This window comes from Staurois parvus, unplaced genomic scaffold, assembly GCF_062004578.1.
Source record: "Staurois parvus isolate SC_StPar_1 unplaced genomic scaffold, SC_StPar_1.0 ptg000054l, whole genome shotgun sequence".
In the NCBI taxonomy this organism is placed as follows: domain Eukaryota; kingdom Metazoa; phylum Chordata; class Amphibia; order Anura; family Ranidae; genus Staurois; species Staurois parvus.
In genome coordinates, this window is record NW_028317850.1 from 5,045,766 (window position 1) to 5,068,677 (window position 22,912).

Below are 22,912 nucleotides of genomic sequence, written 5' to 3' on the forward strand. Positions count from 1 at the left end.
TTCACTTAGGAAAGCAGGTCTTACCACCACCCCCAAAAAGTTTGCCATGGGCTTGGAGGAGGCCAAATACCTTGGCTACATTATTGGTGGAGGACTGATTAGGCCTCAGATCAATAAAACATGTGTGAGACTTTTTCAAAGCCTAGATGCATAGAAGGGCAAAAATCCAAGGAGCACCTTTTGAGCTTTAAAGGAGCATAAATCACACGTCTAGCTTCCTGGCTACCTGTGATATTTCTTGAGTCTGTGAAATGTCAGAGCAGGAGAAATACCCACAAAATATCCACATTTTGGAAAGCAAATACCCCAAGGGTTTCATAGTGAGTCTTTTAAAATGTCATTTTGCCACAAGTTTTTGGAAAATGCAGGAAAGAAATTTAAAATGCTTTTTTACACAAAGTTGTTAATTAATAAGATATTTCTAACACACATCATAGGCATACTTGGAATTACACCCAAAACACATTCTGCTACTCTGCCTGAGTATTGGGATACCACATGCGTTAGACTTTAGAGGGGCCCAAAATCCAATGAGAACCTTCAGGTTTTCTAGAGGCATAAATTATGCATCTAATTTCCTGACTACCTATGACGTTTTTGGAGGCCTTGGAGCACGAGGACAGTGGAAACACCAAAAATATTACTACATTTGCAGAGTTAACACCCCAATGTATTTTTTAAAGGACAAGTTCACCTTTGGAACATGTTACATGTTTTTAGTGGTAATATGTTACAGCATCTGCACCTTCTCCCCCTGATCCCCTCCTGCACTCGCTGTCACAATTTTGAAAACCATGCGGCCTTGCAGGCCCCCCTCCTCTTTTGATACTTTTTTTTTTTTTAGGGATTGTGGGGGGAGCCACACCTTTTTCTGGCAGTTATCTACTTCCACTTCTGCTTGAATCACCTAGGCAATTTCACTGGAAGTTCTGCACAGTATTTGTAGCTGCTGACTTTTTTTTTTATTTATGTTGAATTGATTTTTAGCACATTTTTATCTCTTTATAGTCCTATACCCCACTTGTTATAATTTGTGACTAATCTTAGCTAGGGATGCCTTAAATACCTTTTTATTTAAGCTAGAACATTTTCTTCCAGCCTTCACACTGCACAGCCCTGTGCTAGCAGAGGTTTGTAACAGCCATACCTCTCAGCACAAGCTTCATAGCACAAGTTTTTGATTAGGAGAAGGGGAAGGAGTGTGTCTGACCAGGTCATTTACAGTGCTAAGAGAAGTGGGTCTTATAAATGTAGTTGGAGATAGATCTAGGTACAAGCAATCATAAACAAGTGATTCTTCATTGATTAAATTATTGAACGATTGGTTTCACACTTTGCAAAGATGTGGTCTATACATTACAAATCAAGATGATCTAATAAAAATCATCCTTTTGTGATCAGTTCTCTGACACACACATGCTAATATTTGCATCTAAATCAATCAAGAGCTTATTCAGTTGATCAAATGGAGGAACTTTGGTTTGCGATTTTTAGTCAATTTGATCAGTTTATTTGCATTGAATATTTAAACCCTCTGCACAGCTGCAGTAGGAAACAAACTAATCTCATTACATATTTATTTCTATGATTTTAGCTGGGCTTTAATTTTCCATGTAACTTTTCCTTTGAAAATTAAGTACATTACAAATATACGACATTCACTCTAAAAATGTATAGTTCGGAAAAATCATTCTTTTAATCTTGCCACAAATTGACCTCATACAACTGAACATACAAAGTATAGTGTGCATACATAAGTCTATCTATACGATGCATATATGTTTTCTATTCACAGAAGCTCAAATTAGATTTCTGAAGGCAAAGCTGCGAGTCATGCAAGAGGAGCTGGACAACATAACTCATGAATGTAATAAAAAGGTAAAACCAATGTTCCAGGCCTGATAGCACAGTTGGTCTTTTTCTAAAGACCATGTATTTAGTCCTGTCAAGTTAAAGGAAAACTACACCTTTGTCTTAAAGGAGAACTCTAATCACAGCAGGAAAGACACGACTGTAAAGCAGAGGCTTTATCGGAACAGTTTTGATGTCTTTTGACAATTCCCTATTATCTTAAAATGATTTTAAAGGCCTTTTTTTTTTTTTTCTATAACAAACACACAGAGCAGCCCAGATCTCCTTTTCTCGGGTCCTCCGCCAGCGCTCTTGACCCCTTCCTCCTTTGGCTGTGAGCTAAATCCATTGTTTACAGAGCATTGTATGAGAAATACTGAACAAGTTTAAAAACCTCACTGTATATACTATACTTCTTGTCCAATGGTACACATCATTTGTGGTACAAATTACCTATATTTGGGATCTTTTCAGTCAGGATACCAATGGGGACATATTTAATTGTGAATTGCTGCAGTAGTAATATAAAAACTTGGGTAAAATAACCAAAAAATGCATAAGTAAAAGATGTGCAGGGTATTAAAATGGTGCACAAACAAATCCTTATATATCCTTAATAGTATAACAGTTACAGTTGCAAGAAAAAGTATGTGAACCCCTTGGGATTACGTGGAGTTTTGCATGAATTGGGCATAAAATGTGCTCTGAACGTCATCTAAGTCACAACAATAGAAGAACACAGTCTGCTGAACATAATACTACACAAACATTAGATGTTGCCATGGTTTAATTGCACATAACATGTAAACATTCACAGTGCAGGGAGGAAAAAGTATGTGAGTTGCTAGCTTAATGACTTCTCCCAGAGCTAATTGGAGCCAGGAGTGAGCCAACCTTGACTCCAATCAGTGTGATGATATTGGATGTGTTGCTGACAGCTGTCCTGCCCTTAAAAAACACACACCTGTTTTGGGTTTACTGGTTTCAAGAAGCACTGTCTGATGTGAACCATGCCTCGCAGAAAAGAGCTCTCAGAAGACCTACGATCAAGAATTGTTGACTTGCATGAAGCTGGAAAGGGTTACAAAAGTATCTCCAAAAGCCTTGATGTTCATGTGTCCACGGTAAGACAGACTGTCTACAAATGGAGAAAGTTTAGCACTGTTGCTACTCTCCCTAGGCGTGGTCGTCCTGTAAAAATGAGCTAAAGAAGAATCCCAGAGTGTCAGCTAAAGACCTACAGAAATCTCTGGCACATGCTAACATTTTTGTTGACACATCTACAATAAGGAAAACATTAAACAAGAATGGAGTACATGGGAGGACACCGCGGAGGAAGCCATTGCTGTCCAAAAAGAATATTGCAGCACGTTCGAAGTTTGCAAAAGAGCACCTGGATGTTCCACAGTACTACTGCCAAAATATACTGTGGACAGATGAAACCAAGATTGAGTTGTTTGGGAGGAACACACAACACTATGTGTGGAGAAAAAAAGGCACAGCGCACCAACATCAAAACCTCATCCCCACTGTAAAACATGGCGGAGGGAGCATCATGGTTTGGGGCTGCTTTGCTGCCTCAGGGCCTGGACGGATTGTTGTCATTGATGGGAAAATGACTTCTAGAGTTTATCAAGACATTTTGCAGGAAAACGTACGACCTTCTGTCCGCCAACTGAAGCTCCGCAGAGGATGGGTGATGCAACAGGACAATGACCCAAAGCATTCAAGTAATTCAACAAAACAATGGCTGCAACAGCACAGAATACGCCTTCTGGAGTGGCCCAGTCAGAGTCCTGACCTCAACCCGATTGAAATGCTGTGGCATGACCTTAAGAGAGCGATTTCACACCAGACATCCCAAGAATATTGCTACACTGAAACAGTTTTGTGAAGAGGAGTGGTCCAAAATGACTCCAGATCGCTGTGCAGGTCTGATCTACAACTACAGGAAACGTTTGGTTGAGGTTATTGCTGCCAAAGGAGGGTCAACCAGTTATTAAGTCCAAAGGTTCACATATTTTTCCTCCCTGCACTGTGAATGTTTACATGTTATGTGCAATTAAACCATGGCAACATCTAATGTTTGTGTAGTATTATGTTCAGCAGACTGTGTTCTTCTATTGTTGTGACTTAGATGACGTTCAGAGCACATTTTATGCCCAATTCATGCAAAACTCCACGTAATCCCAAGGGGTTCACATACTTTTTCTTGCAACTGTATTTAGGTAAATAAATGAATCACAGGATTAATGTCAAGTTAACTGATGCATACTAAAACTGTTAAATCTGAACTCAAAGAATGTTCTGTTTTGCATACTTTCAGTGGTTCAGCTTGGCACAAGGCAAATAGGCATATCTCATAACTTATGGGCCACTGGGAAAGCTGAATATCACTGTAATAGTTGGCACTACTGCAGTGATAGCCACGATATTCCGTGTCCTGCGTGGGTTCTGTGTGAGTGGTTTCCCCTCTACATACAGAACATAGGTGGGTCACTTGAATTCAGTGAAGATAAGGCATTCTCTAAGTGATTGTGTGAAGGGCGGTACCATTTCAGCTAACACCGTGATAGTGCTGAATACTGCTGTGATTTACAGCTTCCCAAAAAGCCCATCAGGTATGAGATATGCATGCTTACATTGTGCCATGCTGGGCACAGCTAGGCTTCAACCTGACCTCTGATATGAAAGTATTGCACCAAAAAATAACACATTGTTCATTGTAAATAAAAGACCTGTTTTTGGAAACTTCCATGTGTATTTCTGTTTGGTGGCGTTTATTTCTTAAAACACTTGGCTAATCTTACCTGTTCAGTCATGCCTCTAATTGTAATTGGCAGAGAAAGGAGCATCAGGAGCTTAAAGGTAGTGCATTGTAGCTTGTATTGCATGTCTAGAGAGCTGAGCACAGTACAGCACAGATTAGTGTTAGGATCTTTAACCCTATTGACTGTCTAATTTTTTTCTTATACAATTGTAATGCTTATTGACAACTGTTCATTTGGCTTTTTATGTAACCAACAGGATGATGAGAGCCGAACACTTCTGACTCGTGTAAAAGAACTGGAGGAGGAGCGTGTACGACTACAGAGAACAGCAAATGTACAGCAGACCCAAGCAGAGAAATATAAAGCTTTATCTGAGGAAGCAACTAGAAAGAATGATGGATTCCAGCTTCAGATTTCCTCCCTAGAAAAGGTACAGTAACAGTTAGGCGCTCTTTTCTATTAGATGTACTCGGTAAAACAAAATACAGAAAAGGTCTATGTTCAAAGTGCAATACCTATAGCAACCAATTAGAATCCATCCTGTATCGATCTGACTTCAGCAATGTGAGTTCTGATTGATTCCTGTGATGTACTACTCTTTGCATTTAGGAGGTTGCTTCCTTGCACTTTTTATTGAACACATGAGGTACCAAAGAAAGGCCAAAACTGAATTAGTAGTGAAGGGGCCCCTACGGCTAACCTGAAAAAATGTTGGCACACTGGAAAGATGGAAACATGTAAGTAAGTATCTTTGATGTCTGCAGAATTCAGAAAGTCTCCCTGATGAGGAAAAGCAATGACAGATCTGGTAGATTCCATCTGGTACTGCACAACTATCAGGCCAGAGTGTTCCTTCTCCAGAAGAAGCTTCAGTCATTTAGGTTTCAGGTTCGAACTCTTCAGTCCAAAAGCCATCCAACTCTTCAGTTTTGCACGGGGTCTTGGAACTCATGATAGCCTCCTTCAAGACAGTTCCTTTTGACAATTTTCACTCCAGACCACCTCTGCAATGGAATGTTCTGTTATTATGGAATGATTCAGGTCTGTTTTTGGACAGGCTGATTCATGACATCAAGGATCTGGCTTGGTGGCTTAGGAATCTGGCTCTGGAGGATGGGAGGGGGGGAGTGTTTTCTCCTTCTCTTATGGAAAAGTTTCATAGTGGATGCCAACATGACCAGTTGGGTGGTAGACTTAGTTGGCGATGGACACTCTTCTCCCAGTAAATACCTTGGAGCTTCAGGTGATTTTTATCAATTCAGTGTTCAACCAGCCTGTTGGAGGTTTAGAGAGTTCGGAAAGTTGTCTCTATACCTAGAAGTGTTGAAGAACCTGTGTCACGGGTGGGGGATGTTGAATGTGGATCTCCTGGCATCCTGGTTCAGCAACAACCTGGACAGGTTTGAATCTAGGTCCAGGAATCCACTGGTGGAAGCAGCGGTTCTGTAGGGTCTTTCCCCTAAAACTTCTTTTGGCCTGCTCTACAGGATCAAGATAGAGGGAATTCTGCTGAACTTCATTGCTCTGGATTGGCCCAAGCAGATGTTAGACTACCTGGATTTAAAGTCCCAAGGGCCAATTTGCCATCTCACTTTACTGTTGCTGGTTTTAGTGGCATAGCTGTTGAAGCCCAGGTTCTGAGGGACTGAGGTATCTTAGTCTGTGATTCCTATGATGCTCAAGGCTATAAAGGCCATTTCCCACACTGTCTATCTTTGAACATGAAATACTAACATCACTTGGTGTAAATCTACAGGCTTTCCCCTGGGAAACTAATCCTCTCCTTTCTGCAGTTGCATCTGGGCCGGCATTTGGCTCTCAGCACCATGGGCGATAAAGTCTCGGCTCTTTTCATTCTCTTGCAGGGACCATTGGCCTCTCACTCTTTGGTTAAGACTTTTGTACAGTTGGCTGTCCCATGTGAAACACATGTATGCTCCCTTGTGATCCCATGGGATCTGAATCTAGTTGAAGCCACAGTCTGAACCCATTAGAGACATTCCTCTTTACTGTCACTCACAGGGTTGCTGTCTTTGTAGACTGTGAGATGAGTGTCCGAGTTGGCATCATTATCTTGTAAAGAACCTTTTTTTTGTCTTGCCAAAAAACGTGCCTGATGCTGAATAGGCCCAAGTGCCTCTTGGGTCTCTGTTTCCCAATTTGGTAAGACTGCCACCTTCACCTTCTATTCACATGTTCTCTAAGTTCTACCAAATGGTCATATCAGCCTCAAATAATGCCAGCCATGTGAAAGGTCCTTAAGGCTCTTTTAGCTACAGGCTTTTCCCAGTTCCTGTTGAGAATTATAGCTATTGTTTGTTGTGTTTCCCACCCCTAAGATGGACTGCTTTTGGACAATATGAAGGTTTATGACTTCTTGCGTCCACAGTGGACAAAAAGGAAAACAGAAAATAGGTTTTTGGACCTAGAATTTTTTGTTTACCAGTGGAAAGGATAGTAAAAATATATAATGTTTCAAATATCAGTTGTATATTTCAACAGCCTAACAACAAAGATAAATTATCCTACTCCTGACATTCATGACGATGGGTGTGCATTTTTTTTTCTTTTGATTGTACCCTTAGTAGGGCACAGAAACAATAATGCGAATTTTGTTGAAAACAGGTACATGAATTTGGGTAAAGCAATGACATTTATTGAGGCGCACTGAGGCCAGATTGTCCATACATACAGTATTACAGTATTTTAAAACCTATTGCCATGCTTTGTACCTGAAACTATGTATGTATGTATATGTGTATATATAGTGGTGAGTATTGGATGTGCCCTTGTCAACCCAATCTTATCTTAATTCTATGCAAACAGCTGATTTTTTCCTGCAATTTAGCATCAAAAGCAGAATAAAGCTCTCCTAAAGTGAACTGTAAAGGTTCACTTTGACCTTTACCATCCTTTTATGTTATATTTAAATTGCACTTATGTGATATAATTTTAAACAGCAGATCTTAAAGTGATTGTAAACCCTCACCTTGTAAAACAATCTATTCAGTTTCAAATAGAAATGAAAAGCAGAATACTGGTGTATAGATATAAATAAAGTTATGAAATATTTTTTTCCCTTTTTTTTTTTTTTATTAGTGATCACATACTCTTTGTTCTCAGCTTCATAAAAACTAGGGGAGGAGAAACAGAAGCACACTGGTCTTCCCAGTGAATGGCTGTGCAGAGGGGGCATATGGCTGTGCAGAGGGGGCATGGTGGGACAAGTCTGATCATTGGAGGAGAGCAGGGTGAGTTCTCAGCACAGCTAAAGAACTGACCACAGTGTGTTCTCCTGTTAGTGTGGTAAGTTTTAATACCAAGAGAACAGGATACTTTTTCATACAAGTCCATGGTACAGCAGGCACATATCAGGTTTCTGAAATGTTGGGTTTACATATTCTTTAAGGGCTATACTGTGGGGGAACTATCTGGAGGTGTGCAAAGTACGTAAAAGTTGTGATTGGATAAAGGGCACAAAGGGAATATGTGGGAGTATTGGTAAGCAGATGTTCTGTCAGATAGGCAGGGCCAGTGTAGGGTCTGAAGAATTTGGGAGAATGTGGTAGTGACAGGGGCTGGTGGGAATGGTGAGTAGACTGGTTGCTGCATTTTGTTCCAGCTGCAAATGATGTAGTTCTTTATGGAGGAGACTGTAGTAGAGGGAGGTGCAATAATACAGTCTGGGTCATACAAAAGCATGGATTAATTTTAGCATATTCTGCTGGAATCAGATGTTTGATTCTTGTATTTTTCTTTAGATGATGGAAGGAGGACTTGATGGCAGCTGATACCAGTTACCTAGTTGATAGATCAGTGTTCAGGATCATGCTCAGGCTATGTTATGGCACGTGTGCAGATGGCCTGGCTTTTGGGTCCTGGCAGAACCATTCAGCAGGAGATTTCTCGCACATGCGCAGAGACAGTTCAGTTTTAAAGGTTTGGTTCACCTCAATCAAAAAGCTACCTATGCAAGTAAGGGGCACCTGTATAAAAAAAACTGTGCAGCTTTAACTAACGTCAGAGAGTGCCCTTGCTATAGGTGTTGGCTATTTACATACTTCTTGAAGCCTGACTGAAAAAATCCCAGAGATGGCATCATCCTATCCTGCCTAGTTGCTATGAAGATATTCCCAGTCATTATTGCTCCCCTCCACCATCTCAAACCTTATCATATGTGTGGTCCTCTATCTCCTCTGTCGCAGTACTGCTGAACTCAGCACTACTGTGACAGGTAGAGAGAGTACATGCGAGGGGTGTCAATCTGCTGGAAGTCTAAGCACCACCTTAACAACAAGGCAGGATGTGATGATACCACTTTTGGGAGTTTTTTGGCTACATTTGAGATTTATGCAAATGGCTACACCTATAGCACAGACATTCAATACCAGGCCAATTCTGACAGTCTCATATATGTAAAAATGTAAATTTGTTTGCTAGAAAATTACTTAGAACCCCCAAACATCATATATTTTTTAGCAGAGGCCTAGAGAATAAAGTGATGGGTGTTGCAATATTTTATGTCTTAAGATATTTGCACAACAGTTTTTCAAACACAATTTTTAAAAAATACACTTTAATGGATTTTGTTGCAGAGAGACAGTAAATAATAAAATTTTTTTGTAAAATATAAAATGACGTTATGCTGAATAAACAGATATCTAGCATGTCATGTTTTAAAATTGCTTACAGCCATGGAACGGCACCAAACTTTGGTACCTAAAAATCTTCATAGGCAAAGCTTTAAATGCCTTTTACTGGTTACCAGTTTAGAGTTACACGGGAGGTCTGGAGCTGGAATTATTGCTCTCTTTATAAAGTGCGTGACAATACCTCATGTGTGGTGTAAACACAGTTTACATATGCATGCATGACCTACATATGTGTTCGCCTGTGCAGGTGATTGCGCTTTAAAATATTCTTTTTTAAGTTATTTCATTACTTTTTTTTATTTTCACACATTTCCTTTATTTTTTCCCCCTTTTATTGTTATTACAAGGAATGTAAACATCCCTTGTGATAGCAATAGGCAGTAATAGGTACTCTTTACTGAGAGCCGACACAGATCGGTCTAATCAGATGCTTTCTTGGATGCTAACGGCCAGGTAAAAAAAGAGCCGAAACCAGAAGTGACTACATACTCGTTGTTTATGGTTTTTGGGGTCACAGAGTAGGAGGAACAATGCCATTTCCTATCTCTCTCTCCATGTAAGGCAGCTGTTGCTTCCGGTCAGAGCAGTCCCAGGCTCCCTGATCGGACAGGAGAGCCTGGGAGAGGTTGCAACAAGATGGAGGCCACCCGCAGAAGTGATCGAGTGACTGTTCAGCTACTCAAATTACTTCTGCCTTAAAGGGAATCAGCAGCTGTAAATTTTGATACCAGTGCAGGCATCATCTTGGTATAACCACTTCCCTTCCAGGACATCATATTACGTCCACCTGGGGAAGTGGTTAACTTTGGTCAAAGCTGCACAGGTTGTTTTTACCTATAGATTCCCTTTATCTGAAAAGGCAGATTTTTTTGGTAAAGGTGTACAAACCCTTCAAACTGTTAACGTACATATGGCCCGCCAGACCATTTCATGTGGCATTCACACCTTTCCTGCAGCTGCGTTAGTCCCCTAGTCTCTGCTCCCAACTTGTCTCAGTAGTCAGCAGCAGAGAGGAGGACAGAACTTGTCTGCCAGATCCTGCATATCTCCATGCAGCTGCAGAGAGGCTCATCTCAACCCCTTTATCTCAGCAGTTGGTAGCAGAGAGGAGTGCAGAACTCCCCCTACAGACCCTGCACCTCTCTATGCAGTCACAGCACCCCCTCGTCTTCACTTCCTCTGGTCTCATCATTCAGTAGACTCTAGCAGCTGGCTCCAGCCCTCCTTTGGTCCTCCTCCAGACCTTGCACTTTCTGCTTCCCAGCTCAGCCCCCTGCTTCTTCCCAGCGGCAGCAAAATGTAAGGCGGGTGCATAGTGATGTAAGGGAAGGTGGGGGACTTGACTTCTGATGATGGTGGGGGGGGGGGGGGGGTCTTGACATCTGATGTAAGGGAAGGTGGAGTGCTCTGGACATCTAGTCTTACAGATACAACCGTCCCTTTGAGGGCAACCATAATGCTAATGCAGCCCACAATAACATTGTGTTTTACACCCCCATCTTAATGTGTTCAAGCAGTGCTTTTCATGTGTATTTTGTGGCATGTTTGCTGTGTGGTTTCTATGCACTGACCTTCTCTGTGTGATCTGCGCTGCAGAGTATAGATTGGGAAACACAAATGTTGTTATACATCACTCTGGTTTTTCAGTAGCTTATCACCCTAGTTTTTTTTTATTGCTGCTGAAGATTTGTTAATTTATATATTCACCTTGTATCTCAATCTTGTAAAGAAGGGTTAATTGGGTATAACTCTATATTTCATGCACAGCACCGATAGCTTCTTGTGCTGTCGTAGCAGCTAAATATTACAATACAGATGAAGGTTAAAAGCAACTTATTCCCTCAGGAATGGGAGTGAGGAGGGATATGAGGTCATTTTCTATTTTCTTGCTTTTGAAATATTAGCTGAAGTAGGACCTTGGAAGAGAGTCGGTAGGACTTGCTAATAAGGGATGATGTAATGATACCCATGATGTTCTTGCAGTACTTAAGGCACGTGGTTAGAATATAAATTTGTAATGGGACTTTTGGTGGGGAGGCTGACATGTTTATTTTTGACATAACAAAACACACACATTTTGGATTTTAATGTGCAACTTTATTGAAGTAACTAATTTGCTGCAAGGAAACATTATTTGATTACTTAATTTGATTAATACAATTTTGTTATAGTGTTTGCTAGCCAATAGCTACGTTGGTTCTGCTGAAAACTTTGTAAAACATGTTGGATGTTGGAATTCACCAGTGGAAACGTACATTTCAAAACAAGTTAGAGATGCAGTGCTGTATCCTTGCGTTGCCCATTTTCTTTATTTTTATTTAATATGTAAGATATGGGTAAAGCATCGCTAAGCATTTTGATAAGGACAAGTGAATATATTGGGGGCTATCTTATAACATTGATCAAATAATAATTCATGTACTGTATATAGGAGCATAGTTTACAGTCTGTCTGAAATACAGATTTTTTATTATTATTATACAGTGTTTATATAGCGCCAAAAAGTTTTCTCAGCGCTGTACAATATAGTGGGGAACAGTACATGAGATAATACAGTAACAATACAATACAGGAGGGGTTCGAGGGCCCTGCTCTTTCCAGCTTACAATCTAGGAGGGAGGAGATAGTGGTACAGGAGGAAGTGGCTGTGGGGGATGGAGTGGTGGGAGGAGTGGAGGAGATCGGCTGTTAGGTGAGGGTGGGGAAGGCTTCCCTGAAGAGATGGGTTTTCAGGGTGCGCCTAAAGGTGAGGAGGGTAGGTGACAGTCTGATGGATTGGGGTAGTGAGTTCCAGAGGATGGGGGAAGTCCTGGTGAAGTCCTGCAGTCGGGCGTGGGAGGAGGAGACCAGGGAGCTAGAAAGTAGGAGGTCTTGTGAGGAGCGAAGAGTACGGGTTGGGTGGTATTTGGGTATCAGGTCAGTAAGGTAATTTGGGGCAAGGTTATGAATGGCTTTGTACATCAATGTTAGTAGTTTGAATTTAATGCGTTAAAGATAAAGTACACATATCAGTTGTATACCTTTACAGAGACACTGCACACATTGACAGGTTGCCTCTGCAACGTTTATTTCTATTTTAATTGATTTTATTTCTATTTTAATCGGAGTTTCAGCATTGGAATATATAAAAGTTACCCCAGAAAGGTACCACCTGATAAAATTCTTGATGCCTAAATAGTAGTGTGAGGCTGCCGTCTTAGAATGATAGATTATTACTTTATCAGAGCTATAGAGTCTCTGCTGCAATCAAGAACGGATATAGAAATAATTTCAGCAAAACCTAAAACATTGTTCTGTGCAAACATTATTATGATGTAGAAGCATAGTGAGCTGAAACATTTAGTTTACTGTTTCTTTTCAATATTTTTTATTTGCTGTCGCTAGAAAATGAAGAACAAAGTAGTATTCAATTAAACAATAAAGTATGCAGCAGCTAGTGTGCAACCTGAACAGCTGTCCTGATCCCTTCCAGGTGGGGGAGCTGTAAAGTCATGGCTTTATGTAAGCAACCTTAAAGCGAAACTCCACCCAAAAGGGGAAGTTCAACCTTAAGGCCCCCCCCCTCCGGTATTTTGGCAATGTTTTGGGGATTGGGGGAGTGGGTACCTGATAGGTACCCACTCCCACTTCCACTCGGATTGCCTAGGCGATCTGAACGAAAGTTCTCCTACTCCCCCCCCCCCCCCCCCACTGTCTTTTGGGGCATGGCACAGGTCCCAAAAGACTGCGGGACCAGTCACATTGCGCAGTTCGCTTTGCTCATACACAGTGTGAATGCTGCAAGCTGTCACAGCTAGGTGTCCACAGTTATGATGCCGGCAGACGGCCCTTGGCGCCCCCTCGGGTGAGCACAGTGCTGGATCCAGGTACAGGTAAGTGTCTGTTTATTAAAACTAGTTGCCGACCGCAGATAGCCGAATGACGGCTGCACTGCGGCCAGCCAGTTCTGGGTGGATGTCATATGACGTCCTCCTATAACGCGCTCTCCTGCGCGCACCCGGCTATCTCCGTGATCGCTGTGTCCTACGGATACAGCTGATCACGTGATGTGGTAAAAGGCCAATCACGGCAGCCTTTTACCATGTGATCAGCCGTGTCCAATGACATGCTGGTCACTGGAAATGCAATTGCCGGTTCTTGGCTGCACTTTCCTCACGCTGTCAGAGCGTGAGGAAAGTACTGCCCAGAACCGGCAGTTGTCAGAGCAGGGATCGGCACCGATCATCAGGGCACTTATGATCAGTGCCCTGATGATCGTTGCCCAGCAGTGCCACCCACCAGGACCACCCACCTGTGCCCAGCAGTGCCACCCACCAGTGCCCAGCAGTGCCACCCACCTGTGCAGCCCACCAGTACCCATCCGTACAGCCCAGCAGTTGCGCCAGTCAGTGCCCAACAGTTGTGCCAGTCAATGCCGCCCATCAGTACCACCTATCAGTGCCACCTCATTAGTGCTGCCTATCAGTGCCCTTCAGTGCTGCCTATCAGTGTTCAGGTGGGCCACCCTCTCAAATGGAGAGAGTGTCTAAAAGCAAATTACTTTTGCAGTGCTCTTGCTTTAGAATACCCATAAACTCTGTAAAATATGTTCATGCAGACAATTTTTTTTTGTTTTTTAAGTAAAGTATGGAAAGGCTTTTTATTGCAATGTTTTCTTCATTTCCTTTCTGCTGATACCACTGTCCCTGTGAAAGTAAGTAACATTTAAAAAAATGATGTGGCAAGTCACCACAGTGTGTATACATGTACTGCAAGTGGTATGCTGGCGTATTATCCGTCATTAATTAAAGAATATATTTGGATTTAAAAAAAAATTAAAAATTAAAGAATATATAAATCAAATCTTTAAAATTCCTGATATGTGCCTGCTTTACCATGCACTTGTGTTAAAAAGTATGCTGTTCTCTTTGTGTTGCTTCCTTTGTGTGAAATACCTGGTATTCCTTCAAGTCCAGCTGCTTTCCTATTAAAAACTGGCCACACCAATCATGAAAGCACAGCGTGGTCAGTTCTCTACCTGTGCTGTGAACTCTGTGTGCTCTTCTCCAACGATCAGACTTCTGCTGACACCCTACGCCCCCTCTACACAGCCATTCACTGGGAAGATCAGTGTGGATGCTGTTTATCCTCCCCTAGCTCTCTAAACTCCTTATGCAGCTGAGAACAGAGGGCATGTGATCACTAATAAAAACAAGGAAAAAAAAGTATTTATACTGATTATTTTTGTATACACAAATGTTTTGTCTTTCATTTCTATTTTATACTGAATGGGTTGTTTTACAAAGGGAGGGTTCACATATACTTTAATGATCTATGACTGTCATACAAATCTAACTATGTTTTTTCACTTCTATTATGAACATTTCATTTTTTAATATAGGAATTGGAAAACTTTAAGAGAGTACAGAAGCAATCTGCTAGTAACCAGAGTGCCATTGAGGTTCGCTTGAACAGAGCCCTTGAAGAAGCTGATAGATATAAGATGGAGCTCAGTAAGCTAAGACAGAGTAATAAGGTACTTATTTCTTTTTCTTGCTTTGTTGGTTTTTAAAGCAGAACTCTGTTTATATGTCATTAGTGGATCATGTCACAAAGCGTTAGTGTTACCCTGACACATTTGTCATCTCTTCATTCCCATACTATTATCTCTCCGGGGGGCATGTAGCTCAACAACTAGAATGGGTAGTTTTACTGGCGTTTTACTTTCATTTTTTTAATGTAGCCCTTACTGTTTTATTTGCTCTAGCTGGATGCATCACCTTGCATTGACTGTCAAATGTACCTTAACCACCTCCCGCCCACCATATAGTAATATGACGGACGCAAGGTGGTTCTCTTGTTCTGGGAGGACGTCATATGATGTCCTCCCATTCTCACTGCGCATGCGCAGCTCAGGGAGCACGCAGCATGGCAATTGGCGGTGTGCTGTGTCCTTCGGACACAGCGGACCACCGATCATGGAAAGAGCCGAAAATGTCGGCTCGGTCATGTGATCAGCTGTGTCCAATCACAGCTGATCACATGTAAACAGGGAAATGCCGGTTATCTGCATTTCTATCCTCTCGAGCTGTCACGCTGACAGCGCAAGAGGAGAGGAGAGCCGGTAATCGGCTTTCCACGGAGAGGACATGTACACTGATCATCAGGGCACTGATGATCAGTGTGCCCTGATGATCAGTGTATCCCCAGCAGTTCCACCTGTCAGTGTCCATCAGTGCCTTGTGTCAGAGTGCTCATCCATGCCACCTGCCAGTGCCACATAAATGCCACATATCAGTGCCTACAGGTGCACATCAATGCCACATATCAGTGCCCATCTGAGCTGCCTTTCAGTGTCACCCATCAGTGCCACCTATCAATGCCAATCAGTGCCACCTATCAGTGCTGCCAATCAGCACCACCTATCATTGCCAGTCAGTGCCGCCTATCAGTGCCATGTATCAGTGCTGCCTTTCAATGCCCATCAGTGATGCATGTCAATGCCCATCAGTGCCACCTACCAGTGCCTCCTCATCAGTGCCCATCAGTGCCACGTATCAGTGTCCATCAGTGCAGCCTATCAGTGCCCATCACTGCAGCCTCATTAGCGCACATCAGTGAAGGAGAAAAATCACTTATTTACAAAATTTTATAACAAAAACTAAGAAAACATTTTTTTTTCAAAATCTTCAGTGGTTTTTGGTTTGTTTAAGAAAAAATAAAAACTCAGAGTTGATTAAATACCACCGAAATAAAGCTCTATCTGTCACAAAAAAATTATAAAAATTTCATATCGGTACAGTGTTGCATGACTGCGCAATTGTCATTCAAAGTGCAACAGTGCTGAAAGCTGGAAATTGGCCTGGGCAGGAAGGGGGTATAAGTGCCCTGTAGGCTAGTGGTTAAAGTTGCAATAAGTGAAACCTAATGCATTTATGAAAGGAACTAAAATTTACTTTTTTCACTTCAGTCCATTTCCACCAGGAGGACTGGCAGCCTAATAGATAAAAGATGTATCTAAAAAGGGGGAGGTATGAATACGGCCTTACTCGCGTGTCACACATTTCAAAAATTGGCTTGACTGTGTGGGGCTCTGCCCACATAGCTGCGTCATTCTTTCAAAGCAATCTGTGAATGAGAAAACTACAAGCAGATAGCTTGTCGTTTTCATTGAACTGCCAGGGTGCTGATGTATGTGCTCGTAGTTCATTCACAGGCCCTGCAGCTTCAAATTGAAAGCGTGTACATAGGTAATGGCAGAAAGCTGCAGGTGCCTGACAGTGCACCCGCAATCTACTGATCATGGGTGCAATGCTCTGCAGGCCCCTGTGAAAAAAATAATAAATGCACAAATACTGTATGTGCATTTATTATTTTTTTCACAAAGGTAAACTTATCCTTTAAACCACCTGCCAATTTATGTGTTGTGATTTCCTGGGTATGCACTACTGCTTTACCTTTGAGGGGTTCTCTTTGTTGGATTTCTTATGTACTTCTAGGTGGACCACTCTGGAACTCTGGAAGGAGGATCTCACAGGTGGCATATCCAAGACATATAAGAAAACTGGAACTGACTCTTACCACTTAAATGTAAAATACCACTTTTGAGTGGATTGACTTCTTAAAGCTGAACTCCTGGAAAAGCAAAAATGGTCCCTTGCACAGTTCAAATGTTGAATTCTTGGTACTCAGAAAACCATTTTTCATTACCCCATTCTCTTCTCCCACTGGCTCCTCTATACTGCTAGTCTACTTCTTCCCTGCAGTCTGGCATTCTAAAGTCCTTTGATGTCATCATGACCCCTGCAGTGCCCATAGACCTGCATTGGACATGAGGATGCTGAGGAACAGTCATTGTCAGAGCATAGAGGAGCACCGTCTGCTGGGGAAACAGGGGGTCAGGTAAGTAAAAATGCTTCTCCCATCCCCTGGACAGTAACTAGCAAGAAGCATTTTTACTTGGGGTTTTAAATTGCTGCATACAGCCCAGTCACCTTTTGAGTAGAAATGTACATTGGTGTAGCTATAAAATGTCACCAATATATCAGGTCAGTTTCCTTTACTAGGTGCTTTTTTTTTTTTTTCTTGAGAACATTGTTTCTAGTTCTTATCCTTGACTTGAGACCCTGCTGTATATTAGCTGAGGTATGAAAATGTTTTTTTCACAATTGCTCCAGATGTGTATTTTGTTTATGACGTCTACAAATAAGACAAAAGATATCCAGCTGATACAGCAATAAAGCAGATGCCTGGCTTTAATCTGTGCACAGATTGCATTTTCTCTTAGCTGCCTTTGTCTAATTTGTCAGTGTAGCATACAGTAGAGTCTGAGGCTTCTAAATTGGTTCAAAGAAAAAAAAAGGATTACGATAGATATGATAGAATAACATCATAGAAACGTTTAGGATTTTATTTAATAAGGATTCAAAGGGCAATAATGGGTATAGTGTAACATCCAGTTATAGTTGACTTATTACTAGTCTGACTGCACTGATTTGATGAACGCTTATTGCTGATTGGTCATTAGATATATCCCCATACAGGTTAGCATAACTTAGCAGTTGACATGCAATTCTAATGTGTTTTTTCACTAGCTCCATTGACGTCAATGGGGCAAAAAATGCCCCATTCTGCTTCAAAAGTAGCTAATGTACCTTTTGGAGCTTCAGGCATTAAGCTACAGGTGCCTGAACACTGAAATGTGAACAGGAACAATTTAAAAGCATGCCATTTGGCTTCTTGAGTATTTTGGAGCTTCAAGCAACAATGCACAGATGTGAATGGCAGCTTACAGCATTGATACAAGCCATTTAACACTAACAAGGGTGCATACAATGATCAGCTTTTATTTATTTATGTATCATTAATTACAGTTAGTTGTATAGCGCCGACAATTTGTACAGCGCTTTACATATATATTGTACATTTACATCAGTCAAGGAGCTTACAGTCTAAGTTCTCTAACTCACATTTCACACAAATCCCAGGGCAAGTTTAGTCAGGAGCCAAAGCTCTTTTGGCTGTACTTCTCCTGTGGGTCACATGAGTGCACTTAGTTCTGCACTCCTGTGACCCAGATTCAGCCAACACTGGGTTAAAGTCCCTTGTCGGCTGACATCACTCAGCCAGTTCAGACTCTCTAGGGATCCCGACTTTAATGTCAAGATCCACCCAGATGCCTGACCAGCAGTTGGCTTAGTCTCCCAGCACCCCCTGCACAACCTGGCATTCCAGCGAGCACTGACAGTCACCTCTGTGTTCGGTAAAGACCAAGAACTGAGCGATCAGCAGTCTATGATCACTCAGTTCTTGGCTTAGAGGCGGCAGGGGACAAATACAGCATTGAAGCAATGCTGCATCTACCTAGTAGAGTATAATTATTTTTTTTTTCTTAACCCATACTTCTCTTTTCAAATGTTGTCTTTTTTTCCATGGCCGGAAATGTTAAGCCAGCCATGCATGAATCAAAATTCATCAGGATCCACCAATCAACTTCTGTTCAATCACCCTGTTGGGTTCTTCATTGCTCAGTCAGCGCTGCAGGCTATAGCTGGCTGCGCCTATAAGTGTTTTTCCATGACGGGAAAGTCTCAAAATACAATAGCTCAGCCGGAGGATTTCCACATCCACACACTTGACAATTGAACAAAAAAGAGGCCTCATGTATCAATTGCCTGCGGTGCTGCATACAACCACTCATAGATATGAATGGCTGTATGCAAGAAGTCTGCATCCTGGACATTCATCTCTGGGCACATACTGCCCTAAACCTTCATACTGCTAGGCGCACAGTCACAGCAGCTGTCAGCCTCTTTGACAGGCTGCCAGCAGCGGGGCTGGACAGAGCATCTTTGTCCACAGCTAAATGCCAAAGGCCCATGCATCGGGGCTAAACACCCAATGTTCACGAGACCTTGTTCTTTTGCACTCACTATGAATAATGATACAGATATAGTAGAATATGCAACCTGAATAGAGAGCTTGGAAATGGCACCTCCATGTTTTTTTAATGACAGCTTTCCTCTCATATATTGTGGATGTTTAATAAACTTTACCGAAACAGGTTCTTTTCACATTTGTTTCTCTAAAAAGGATGCTGTTTGTATTTTTAACCTGAATAAACCACCAACATGTAATAGTTTATAATACAATATTATAGTATTTATTTTATTTTCTACTACTTGAACCATAGGAGTAACCTACATTATGCTTTCAGTTTGCATACTGTTTGCAGCATTTTAAGGTGGCAGACTGGTATAAAATGGGATTCCACTAATGCAGCGCTGCTTGTTTCTCCTAGGACACCGCTTATCAAGAACGCAGAAAGATTGATGAACTTAAATTGGAAAACAAGAAGCTGGAAAAACAAAAAGCAGACTTGATGGCTGGATTTAAGAAACAACTCAAACTTATTGACATTTTAAAAAGACAAAAGGTGAGCATGTTATTTATCTTTTTTCTGTTTTGAACCCCCTGGAGCGACTTGGCATGCAGTTTGCATGCCCTGCGACTTGCAAATTGCATGCAAAGTCGCACCCTATTGTCCGCAATTGGAGCTGTCATATCAGTGCGGTTCTGAGTTGGACAGAGCTGCACCGATTTCAAAAGTAGTACATGCACTACTTTTGGTGTGATTTGCATAGACATCTGTGTCAGATGTCTTGCAAATCACACCTGAAATCTGCTAGCCACCCGACTTTGAAATCGTGCAACTTCACTGTAAGTTGCACAATTTCAAAGTCGCCTTGATGTGTCTGGGGTGTTAACACTTCGTGCTGTTTGCATCTAAACTACACGTATAACATAATTCCAGTATAATCACAGAGAAAATACTTACCCTTTATGAGGAGGAAATGTTTGAACATCTTTTATTAGGTAGGAAGCTTAGCATGGCATTACAGTCAACTGTCCATGCATCTCTGGCTTGTCTCCTCCTCACTTCCCAGCCAGAGGTTACAGAATGAAGGAGCGAGGAATGGTTTTCCTCTCTGTGTATTCTGGTTTGTTTATATATTAGGAAATAATATGGAAGAGTTAGAACTTCTGCAAGGTTTATATTGCTCTCTTTGTTCCCTTTTTGCAAACTTTTTTTTAACTTCTTGTTCTAGTTTCCATACTGGAAGTTAGGGGAAGGTTACCAATATGTAGTAGTAGAAAATGCAGATACTGTACTCCAATAGAGACTGCTCTTTCGCTGTAAAATTAGGATTTTTGGTTTACCTGGTACATTATTTTCTTGGAACTGGCAAAAAGAAGGCAGAAGTCTCCATCTAAGCATAGCTTCTTCCAGCTCAGCTAATCTTAATTTTTTGTAGCAAGTAACGGACATAAGGGGAGGGATCTCTGTGTCCTCTGTTACTTCTAAATAGATTTTTCAGGTAAACCAAAAATCCTAATTTCTTAATCGTACATAACAGAACACAGAGGATTTCATGTTCATGACTACCTGGAATGTTCCAAAGCACTGAACACGAGCAATGGGCAACACAGCAAGAAGGCCAAACATGCCCAAAAGCTTAAAACAACAGGGACCCTTCTACAAAGCCGCCTGTAAGACCTTGCCAAAAACTGGCAGAACCTAGTAAACGTGTGAAGAGATGACTATGTATTAGCCATAAAAACAAACAACAGAAGCTTAATACTGAATCGCCCAGAAGGTACTGATACTCCTGGTATACTGGGCCATGACAGGGAAAGAAGGAATTAGACTTTCGAAACAAAGCTGCAGACTTAAGATAAACTTAAACAGCGCGAACAACATCCAAGGAGTGACGCTTCTTCTCCTTAGAATTCCTAGGATTAAGCAAAAAAGATGGCGAAACAGTGTCCTGTGGAATGAAGAAACCACCTCAAGAAAGAAAGAGGACCAAGGCCTCAACACCACCTTATGCTTGTGAAGAATTAGGAAATGTTCTTTGCAGAAAATCACAGCCAATTCTGAGACCCTGCTGGCTGAAGTAATTGGAACATGACGTTCTTACATGTATTATTATAATTATACAGGATTTTTATAGTGCCAACAGTTTACGCAGCGATTTACAACTTGAGAGCAGACAGTTCAGTTACAATGCAATTCAATACAGGAGGAATGAGAGGGCCTTGCTTGTTGGAGCTTAGAATCTAAAAGGGAGGGTCAAGTGATACAAAAGGTAATAACTGTGGGGGTTGAGCTGATGAAGAAAATAAAAGTACAGTTAGGTGGAGGCAGAATAGGATTCTCTGAAGAGAGAGATTTTCAGGGAATGCCTAAAAGTGGACAGAGTAGGAGATAGTTGGACAGATTGGATAAGGAATTTCTTGGGATGGGAGAGGCTCAGGAAAAGTCCTGGATGCGAGAGTGGGAGGAGGTGAGAAAGGAACTAGAGAGCTGGAGGAATGAAGAGAATGGTTAGGTTTGTATTATGTAAGGAGCAACAAGGGAATCTCTCAAAAAGGTGCAAAATGAAAAGTCTGTAAAACACACAATACCAAATTAAAGTCCCATGGTGACAAGGTGGGTGGGTAGCAGGGCGCACACAGAGGAACAATTCGTGTGACACCCTGCACAGTTTTCTACAAAGGGATAAGTCTCTGAAACAGAATAGCCAAGGCCAAGATCTGTTGCTTGATGGAGCTTAAAGCCAGAATCATATCCACACCAAACTGGAGAAAATCCCCAAATGCACCCCACAGCATACAGTCAGTGATGAAAGGTATGAGCCTAACACCAGGCAAAAAAGCTTTCCAATTATGGCGGTACACCTTCCTTGAGGTCAACTATCTTGCCTTAAGGAGGAGGGGGTTCCAGAGTCAGAAATACTCATATCCCTCAGTACTTAGTCTTCAACAGCCATGCCGTCAAAGTCAGCAATTATAAAGCAGGATGGAAGATCACACCCTACAACAGCAAATGTGTTTGATCTGGAAGAGCTCACAGATCATTTTCCAAGATTTAATATATCTGTATACCACATTCTTCTTGGCCAAGCAAGTGCAATCAGAATCACCAGAATGCCCTCTACATTTATCCTACACATCAGGCCAGGCAAAAGATGCAGTGAAGGAAAGGCATGGATAAGAAAGAACTGATCCCAAGAAGTCATTTAATCATCTACTGCAAATGCTTGAGGGATTCCTGGTTTGGTACACAAATCTGTCTAGTTTGTTGTTGAATCCAGACACCAAGAGATCCACATCCGTGTCCTCCACCACAGACCAATCTCTGAAACAGCTACTAGGTAAAGGGTCTAGTCTCCCAGATTCAGCTGTTGATGGCTGAGAAAGTCCACCTGCCAATTTTATATGCTGTGACTTTGCACAGTAGAGAGAGCCGGAACATAAAGTTCTGCCCAAGATAAGATCAGGTCTGGATCTTCCTGAGCAGCTTAATGTCATGTCCTTTCATGTATGTTGGTGTATGCCACAGCGATGGCATTTTCATTTTCCCACTGTACTCTGATGAGGGACTTCAAAGGTTGACACACCAGAGTGGGGGAGCCAGCAGAATTGCCTAAAGTTCCAGTATGTTTATCACCAACTTGCACTCCTCTGAGGACTGGGTTCCTTGAACCTAGAAGTCAACTAGAACACCTCCCAAGTCTGACAGGCTGGCATCCGTTGTCAAGACCTTCCAATTCATCGAAAGAAAGGCTATTGCAGCATCTAATAGGGTATCCACCA

General features: G+C 41.7%; 1 protein-coding gene across 2 annotated transcripts in view; it reads left to right on the plus strand.

The window, feature by feature from the left end:
* The window catches only part of TEX9 (testis expressed 9), an 81,977-nt gene that overhangs the window by 47,525 nt on the left and 11,540 nt on the right, over window positions 1–22,912 (plus strand). For both annotated transcript variants that reach the window (XM_089667968.1, XM_089667975.1), the window contains 4 exons: window positions 1,796–1,878; window positions 4,879–5,052; window positions 14,655–14,789; window positions 19,554–19,688. In XM_089667968.1, coding sequence (XP_089524094.1) covers window positions 1,796–1,878; window positions 4,879–5,052; window positions 14,655–14,789; window positions 19,554–19,688 — 527 coding nt within the window. The remainder of the gene's footprint in view (window positions 1–1,795; window positions 1,879–4,878; window positions 5,053–14,654; window positions 14,790–19,553; window positions 19,689–22,912) is intronic.